Source organism: Talpa occidentalis, unplaced genomic scaffold, assembly GCF_014898055.3.
Source record: "Talpa occidentalis isolate TD23 unplaced genomic scaffold, MPIMG_talOcc4v2.1 talOcc4.10, whole genome shotgun sequence".
Classification (NCBI taxonomy): domain Eukaryota; kingdom Metazoa; phylum Chordata; class Mammalia; order Eulipotyphla; family Talpidae; genus Talpa; species Talpa occidentalis.
Window position 1 is genome coordinate 36,507,111 of NW_023600993.1, and position 8,829 is coordinate 36,515,939.

Genomic DNA, 8,829 nt, shown 5'->3' on the forward strand with positions numbered 1-8,829 from the left:
GTTCAGAATGTCAACAAGTGGAGGAAGACCATGAAGACCAGTAGTGCCTCCTTGAGAAGTCAGCTGCCTACAGTTTGACTGACACCCTGATACCGGAATTGTCAGGCCTAGTCTCCCAGCCAGGAACAGACCCCAGGCTGCAAGCGCAGCGCTGAGTCCCAGCCACTAGACCCCCACGGGTTGGTGTTTCACGAAGCTGCAGCAGGAACTTCGCAGACTCTCAGGCAAGCAAGCGAGAAGAGGCAGGTTTGTTTAGAGAAAGAAAAAGTTTATTATTATTATTATTATTTTTTTTAAGAGGCATGTTTATTTATTTATTTATTTTGTTTCGTTTGTTTGTTTATACAAGCACTGGGTACAGTCAGAAGCGCGGGGGGTGAGAGAATTCACCAGAGCCAGAGCGGGAGCAGAGCAGGCAGAAGGACCGAAGTACACTGCTGAGGGGAGCAGCGGGCGGCAGGAGAGGTCTGCGCGCCATGTGGGACCCTCCTCCGGTGACTGGGGAGCAGCCGGGGATCGAACCGGCGCCACAGAGGCCGCAAGCAGCCTCGCAACCCAGCGCTCAACCGCTGCGCCACCAGGGAGGCCCGGAAAGAAAAAGTTTATTGAGGAGAAAAAGAGCAGAAATAAAGTGGAACTCCCAGGCCAAGGAACCAGGCCTGGGAGGGGCAAGGAAGCCAAGTGGAGTCGTGTCCCAGGGAATATATACCTTCTTTCCTAATTATTCTAAAGCTCCACCAGTTTCTTTATGATTGGTTAGTTCTCGGCTGTCTCACTTAATTTGCTATACTGAGTGGGGGAATCTTCACATTCCTTATCTAACAGCTTTCTCTTTCCCCATTTGTCACATCTTTATCTTTATGGCCCAGTCCTCGGGATGGGCATCCCTGCATTGAAGTTAAACAGCTGCCCTTCTAATTTGTCCATAAATTAAACCACTCTCCATTTCTCCAATCTCTGCCTCCTTTTACCACCTGAAGAAAACCAGGACCAGCATTAACAATGTTGTCCTTGGTCCTGAGATGTTTGTTTTTCCTAGTGGACTTGGTTACATTCCCTTGGTTGTCCTTATTTCTGAAGCCTCCCTAAATTCTTCAGAGGTCCCCTCCTGCACTGTCCCTAAAACTGCCTAATTTCTAGCTTGCCCTGTGTCTCAACCCTCTGACTTATCTCAGGTTTTGCATGAAAAAAAAAAATCACTGCTTTTTTTTTCATGGTGAATTTTAAGCTGGCAGAACTTTTCACTTACGGATGAACTAATAGTTATTCACAATACAGTTCAAGTTGAATTAACCAAACTAAGTTCACCTTATTGAAGAAAAGACTGAACATGTACATATTCACTATTTTCAGTTTTCGTTTCTAAATCAATCTTACCTTTCTCGTAGGTCCAGAATTCTTGCTATCAGTTCTCTCTCTCCTGTCACTTTTTTTTTTTTTTTTTTTTTTTTTGGTGGACCCTCGCCAGCAGCCGGGGAACGAACCAGCGCTGCAGAGGCTGCAGGCAGCCTCAGCAGCCCAGCGCGCAACTGCTGCGCCACCAGGGGAGGCCCTCTCCTGTCACTATTAAGATGCAATAAAAGGTGAGGGACTCTTAGAAGCCACATGAACTGATGGAGTAAAATCTGTTTGCCACAGAAATCCAAGACTGATACAAAGAATCAAGAAGTGTCTATATTACATGATATTCACCACTGAAAGTCCAGTTTTATCCTTTATCAGGCCATTTCCCCCTTTTCCTATTTACCCACCCACCAGACCTAAATAAAAACTCAAAAACACTTCTAATATTAAACAATAATTTGTATCTATTCACTCATTTTCCAACCTGTTTATTCCATGTTAGGGTCATGAGTGGCCAGAACCTGTTCCAGCAGCTCAGAGCTACAACAGGAACCGACTCTGGATGGGATGCCCTTCTATAAGCAGGTGCACTCATAAAACACCCACTCTTATTCAGACTGGGACAATTAAGACATGCCAGTTATCCTAAGGACACACCTTTAGGATGTGGGGGGAAACTGGAATACCTGGAGAAAACCCATATAGACATGGGAAGAACATGCAAATTCTACTTAGAAGGTGGTCCCAACTACGAATAGATTTTTTTCCTCGAGTTTATAAGGAAATGTTAAACAAAACAAAGTTATTCAAGAGCCTGCTGTACAATCTCCTCACATCTAAAAGGGGAAGATCCTTGGGCCTCCCCTGGTGGTGCAGGCAGTTGAGCACTGCGCTTGAAGCTGTCCCCAGGCTCTGCAGTGCTGGTTGAATCCTGGCCGGCCGGGGAGGGTCCCACATGGTGCAGCAGATCTCACCTGTCTCGCCCGCTGCTCCCCTCAGCAGTGTATTTCGTCAGTCTGCCTGTTCTGTTCCCCGCTCTGGTGAATTCTCTCACCCTCCTGCGCATCTGGCCTGTCCCCCGGTTCTTGTATAAATAAATAAATAAACAAACAAACAAACAAATAAATAAATCTTTAAAAAATAAAAAGGGAAGATCCTACTGAAGGTGCCTTTGTTTTGATAATAGGATGGGGAAGAGAGGTTGATAAAGAATAAAAAGTACTCTCTTCTAAAAGGAAAGAAAAATCCAGGGAGACAGGAAAGAGTTCATGACTAGAGTAGTACATGTCTTGGGGACCTATGGAGAGATGTGACACCTGCTCAACGGAAGAGAGAAATATGTTTCAAAAGATTTTTAGGGGGCCTCCCCGGTGGCACAGCGGTTGAGCACTGGGTTGCGAAGCTGCCAGCAGCCTCTGCAGCGCCGGTTCGATCCCCGGCTGCTCCCCGGACACCGGAGGAGGGTCCCACATGGCGCACAGACCTCTCCTGCTGCCCGCTGCTCCCCATCAGCAGTGTACTTCTTCAGTCTACCTGCTCTGCTCTCCCCTCTGGCTCTGGTGAATTCTCTCACCCTCCCGCGCTTCTGGCTGTACCCAGTGCTTGTATAAATAAAATAAAATAAATAAATAAATAAATAAATAAATCTTTATAAAAAAAAAATTTTTAGGAAGTCTATTGTATGATTTATGATGTAACTCCCTCCCCCATCTCCCCAAGAAAATATCAGTAAAAACAATATTATACTCTCCTGTGTCTTTGGAATCTTGTCAGGACTTGTATTTTGAATTTTGGAAGGCATCAAGGCCAGCTCAGGATGGCACGGTCAGAACTGGGGCAGTGAGGGAGGCTCAAGGTCATTCGTATTTTACACCCAGCTTGTGTGCTCCAGGATCACGCAACAGAACTCTCTCATTGAGTCAAAGGTGTTATTTGGTCGCCCAGTGGAGAATAGGGGAGAAACACCAGTAAATTGTTGTGGATTATTGCAGTGGGGAAGGATGAAAAATGACTTAATCTGGTACCAGAAACACAAGTGGGGAGTAGTGACTCTCAGCCCCTTTGCTCACTAGTCCAGTGCCAGGTACCTAACTGAGGCTGGGAATGTATTTGCTGATTGGTTGGATCAAATAGAATGACAAGGGGGAGGAATATAGCAATCTGGTGAGTAGGGGATTATTACCCTCATTGTGGAGATGAAAAGACTGAAGCCCGGGCCTCCCTGGTGACTAAGGGGTAAAGACAGCGCTATCAAGCTCTCGCCAGCCTCTGCAGCACGAATCTCTGGCTGGCCACAGTGCAACCCACATGGCACAGCAGACCTCTCCTGCCTCGCCCACTGCTTCCCTCAGCAGTGTATTTCAGTAGATCTGCCTGTTCTGCTCCCTGCTTTCTGGTGAATCCTCTCACCCCCCCATCTCTGGTTTACACCCCAGTGCTTGTATGCATAAATAAATCTTATTTTGAAAAAGGGGGGAAAAAGGCAGGCCTGAAGGTGACTCCATCGAGTTCTCTTTTTTTTTTTTTTAATTTTATTTTTGTATTCCCCATACAACTGCAACCCGCTTATTTTGACCCCAATCCCTCCCCTCCCCGTCCCCCATCCCCCCATAGAGTGTCTCTGGTTCATAGTTTTTTGTTGATTTTGATTTTCACTTTCTTATACTTACTCATTTTCCCATCGAGTTCTCTTGATGGTGGGATAGGTGCCAATGCCCTACTCCTGTTGCTGGATATATTCCCAGGCCCCCTCCCACAATAATTTACATTTGGCATCTCAACCCCGCCCCACGAACCCACACTTCCGCCTTTCGCCCCGCCCATCCCAAGTACTTCCGGCCTCCCGCCCTGGACGCTGCCACCGGAGCGTGCGGTGGTAAGTCCGCGCCAAAGGTCCTGTGAAAGCAGTCTTTGGGCTGGCGACGCGGTCCAGAGCTCTTATTACTCGGGCCACCCACCCGGTCATTACACGGCAACCATTTTCCTTCTCGAACGCCTGAGGCGCTGGCCTGGGGATGACGTCACATCCGGGGCATGTGAGGGCAGGCAAAGCCCGGAAATAGCTCCTGCCCCACCTGGTGGCGGGAAGGGGTCAGGACCTATATTGTCGGTATTTTCGGGTTTTGCACCGGAGGGCCCGGGGTTTTAGGAAAGGCGGTATCGAATGGATTTGCTGGATTTAGCACATAAAAATACAGGACGTCTAGTTAAATTTCAGGTAAACGAGGATTATTTTTAGTGTAAGTATATAGCCTGTACAATATTTGGGACATATCTTTACAAAAAAGTATGAGTATGTTTCATACACTATTTGGAATACACCTATAAAATTATGTTGTTTATCTGAAATGCAAATTTAATTGGACGCCCTCTATCTTTCTTATCTGGCAACCTTAGCCTTGAGCGTCCCCCTGCCCTGGACTCCTGTTTCCAGTAGTGAACCCGTTTCTAGAGCTTTGTACCTGTGAGAAATAGGTATAAAATGTCAAAATCAGCTATTGCTAGATGTTCCCAATCTAATGGGCCAGCCCCAGGGCCCCTTGGCAAAAGCTGGGACCAGTTTCATGGTGGCACCTTCTGTGTTCCCTTTCACAACTGGAGTGAAGCAGGGTTAGCTTTCTCATGGGAAAACAGAACCATGCAGTCTGAGTGGCTGAGGGCTAGTATTTGCTAGGTTTTTGAGTGTGGGCGATACTGGTTTTTGGGTCCAGATGTTCTGTGTTAACTGTGGAAAACTTAAGAGAGCCCAAGGATGCCAAAGGGAGAGTGTTTATCATAGTTTCACCCCACCCCACCTTTTGCACATGAAACCCAGGGAGAAAAAGGCAGCCCTCCCAGCCCCTCAGAAAACCTGTGGTTATTGCTAGAACCTGATCCTCAGCCGCCTTCCTTTGTTCTGTCCACACCTGCTGCTGTAGTCAGCCTGTGGCACTTATTATGGTGGGTGTTCACTAAAGTAGATGCCTTTCATGAAATGAGCTTTTTGGAATTTTGCTGTCCCTAAACTCTTATATTGCCTCCTGGCCTTCTTTAACCTTTACCCTTCCCAGGGGAGGAATGATTATTTAGGTTTAGCTGTGAGAGGTTACCCTTTGCCTGCTCCAGCCACTTAAATTTCCCAGAGGTGGTGTGACCAAAGCTTTGTTATGTTGGAACCAAAATCTGGCCAGAGGTGGGTCTGGCCAGCCATGTGGGTAGGAGGGCATCATCCTTTCCTGTAGCTTGGGCCTGTGCTGTGGGGCCTCCTGTGGTATCTAGGGACTTCTTCAAGGTTTCACCGTGAGCCAGACATTTGAACCTGACTCCCTTGCAGGTCTGGATTGCTGAGATTCCTTAGGCTGTATACCCTGAATGTACTCTGGGCCTACCTGTCAGTGTCCTGGTAAACCTGTAGCCTCCCCACACAGACCTAGCCTTCTCAAGCTTCCCAGCCTAGACTCATGAGCTAATGCAGTAGAGCAGGCTGGAGGTCAGCAGGCTCAGGGTCAAGTGGTGGGACAGCCAGCAGTCTCCTGGCAAGAGAAGTGGTAAATAGGCAAGGAAGGAGTGCCAGAAAGAGGTGTTACCCATTGGTGAGGGCTTGAAAGTGCAGGGGGGTGGGGAAGGGGGAGGCCAGAACTCCACTGATTGGAGTAGCTTCCTCTGTGAATAATTAACTCTCAGTTAGAGGAGGTGACCTAGGAGGAAGGCTCAGCCAACAGGACCTTTGGACTCAGGGCAGAGTGTCCAGAGGGCCTATGTGTAGGCTGCAGAAGAGGAGGACATGGCTGGGTGGCAGGGCTGGGGTCCAAGGACTGGAGTGAGATCAGGCAACTGTGGACCTCAGGAAGTCTCCTCGGACTGACAAGTGGCCTGTGCTTGCAGCAGCAGCTGTGGGTCCACTGGCCCTGAGCCCTCAGAGGGTGGCTGTGGTGGCCGCCTATCTCTGGCCTTGCAGCAGCATCACTAGTGCTTTCCTTCCCCCTAGGCAGGCATGGATGCCAGGTGGTGCTGAGATCAGTGGGGGCATGGCTGCAGCCCTGCAGGTCCTGCCCTGTTTGGCCCGAGCCTTCTTGCGCCAGCGGTTCTGGGGGAGTCCAGCAACCCGAATGGCCAGTGGCATGGCCCTACCAAAGCTGGCACGGCAGCTATTTGAAAGCTCTGTGGGTGCTGTGCTGCCAGCCCCATGTTGCACCGGCACTATCCTTCGATCCTGATAGTGGGCAGCTGAAGGTGCGGGACCGGAGCTTTCAACTGCGGCAAAACCTTTACCTGGTGGGCTTTGGTAAGGCTGTGCTGGGAATGGCAGCTGCTGCTGAGGAGCTACTGGGCCATCATCTCGTACAGGGCGTGATCAGCGTTCCCAGAGGGATCCGTGCGACCTTGGAGCATGCTGGCAAGCAGTAAGGAACCATGGGGGCTGCTCCCCACTGTCCATCTGGAGGGAAACCTGGTCCCAGGCATAAGCTGGATTTAGGCTTCCCTCTCTCACCAGCTTACTTATTATTCTGGATCTGGCCTAATTTGTGGGGGGGAGGTTATCGGTGGGCATCCTATTAGTGCCCCTTTTTACTCCTGTACACAGGCTGGGAAATCAGGTGGGAGGAGAGGAGCCCACCCCATCTCTTGCTTTATGCCCTATCACTTCTCAGGGAGATGCTGTTGAAGCCACACAGCCGTATCCAGGTATTTGAGGGTGCAGAGCACAACCTGCCGGACCGTGATGCACTACGGGCTGCACTAGCCATCCAGCAGCTGGCCAGAGGTCTCACAGCTGATGATCTGCTGCTTGTGCTCATCTCAGGTGTGGCTGCCAGATTGGTTCAGGACAGTTGGGGTGTGTGTGCGACAAATATCAGGTCTTCAAAAAAACTGTTGGTCTGAGCCCCCAGGATCACAGAGTGAGGGAGGCAGTGAAGAACCTGCATGGCTGACTTCTGGGTAGTCCTGGGCTGTTTGTCTGGCCTCCCCTGAGCTGTGGATTCCTCCTTTTGAGTGACCTTGTTGGGTGACCCTTTGAGGGTACATAGGGAGAACCTAACTCAGCCTCATAAGGAAAATGTCACTATTACTGCTGTTGTCTGCACCAGTGTCACCCAGGGCTAGAACCCAGGTCTCCGGCTGCTCCAGAGCCCTCTTCTTGGTCTTCCACTGTTTCCACCTGGTCTTCCCTCTATTCCAAGCTCTTAAGCAATGGTTCTTCCAGTACCTTCTAGGACCTGGGCTACTCTGAGTCAGGATGCAACCTCAGGTGCCCAGGATATGGTGGCCATATATAGTCATTGAATGTCCACATGGGGGCACTCTAACCCTACCTTGCTTCCTTAAAGTGGAACTGGCTACCTGGTGGCTGGGTGAGGCCCTCCTTTGGCCATCCCTGTCCTCCTAGATGTCTTCATTGTCTTTATAGGTGGGGGCTCAGCTCTCCTGCCCGCTCCCATCCCACCCATCACACTGGAGGAGAAGCAGACACTTACCAAGTTGCTGGCAGCCCGAGGAGCCACTATCCAGGAGCTGAACACCATTCGGAAGCCTTATCCCAGCTGAAGGGTGGTGGACTGGCGCAGGTCGCCTACCCTGCCCAGGTGCGTAGGTACTTTTTCCGTAGGCTCCCTGGGCTGGTGGAGCCAGGCCCAAATATAGCAGGGAAATGAAAACTTAGCACAGTAGACAGATTGGCAGGGGCCTGGTAGGGGATTCCAGGGCTGACTGAGAGGGGCTACAGAAGGGATGAGGGGAGTCTGCATGGCCTAGTGAACCTCCAGGAGAAGGGTTAGAAACCTGTGAGGAAACCCACTGACTGGTATGAGAGTATGTAGACACACAGGGCCAGGGTGTCCTTGTGGACTCTGGGGAAAGGACCAGGTGGGCCTTAGCGTGGCCTCTGTGACCCCTCCCTAGGTGGTGAGCCTGATTCTGTCAGACGGTGGGGGACCCTCTGGAGTTCATCGCCAGTGGACCCACTGTGGCCAGTGTCCACAGCGTGCAAGATTCCCTGCACATCCTCAATCGCTACAACCTTCGTGCTGACTTGCCGCGTTCTGTGAAGACTGTGCTGGCTCAGGCCGACTCTGACCCCCATGGGCCACACACCTGCGGGCATGTCCTCATGTGATTATTGGCTCAAACGCAATGGCACTGGCTGAGACCCAGCAGCAGGCTGAAGCGCTGGGATACCGAGCTGTGGTGCTGACCGCAGCCATGCAGGGCGATGTGAAAAGGGTGGCCCAGTTCTACGGGCTGTTAGCCAGAGTGGCTGGAGCTTGCCTCTCCCATACTGGGACTGAAACCCTTGTGGAGGAGGACACGCAGCTCCATGAGCTCGCGACTGAGCTTCAGCTCCCGGACTTGCAGCTGAAGGACTCTCTGAAGGCTGTGGCAGAGGCCAAGGGCCCATCTGCCTGCTGGCTGGTGGAGAGCCCCACCGTGCAGTTGCAGGGCTTGGGCAGGGGGGCCGGAACCAGGAACTGGCCCTGCGTGTTGGAGTGGAGCTGGGACGCTGGCCTC

General features: G+C 50.8%; 1 protein-coding gene across 1 annotated transcript; it reads left to right on the forward strand.

Annotated features, from left to right (window-relative positions):
- Positions 1-6,350: 6,350 nt before the first annotated feature.
- On the forward strand, positions 6,351-8,397 carry GLYCTK (glycerate kinase). Its single transcript, XM_037530315.1, is given in 5 exon segments — positions 6,351-6,508; positions 6,510-6,725; positions 6,975-7,126; positions 8,224-8,245; positions 8,247-8,397. Coding segments are annotated over 5 exon segments (699 nt in total).
- Positions 8,398-8,829: the final 432 nt, after the last annotated feature.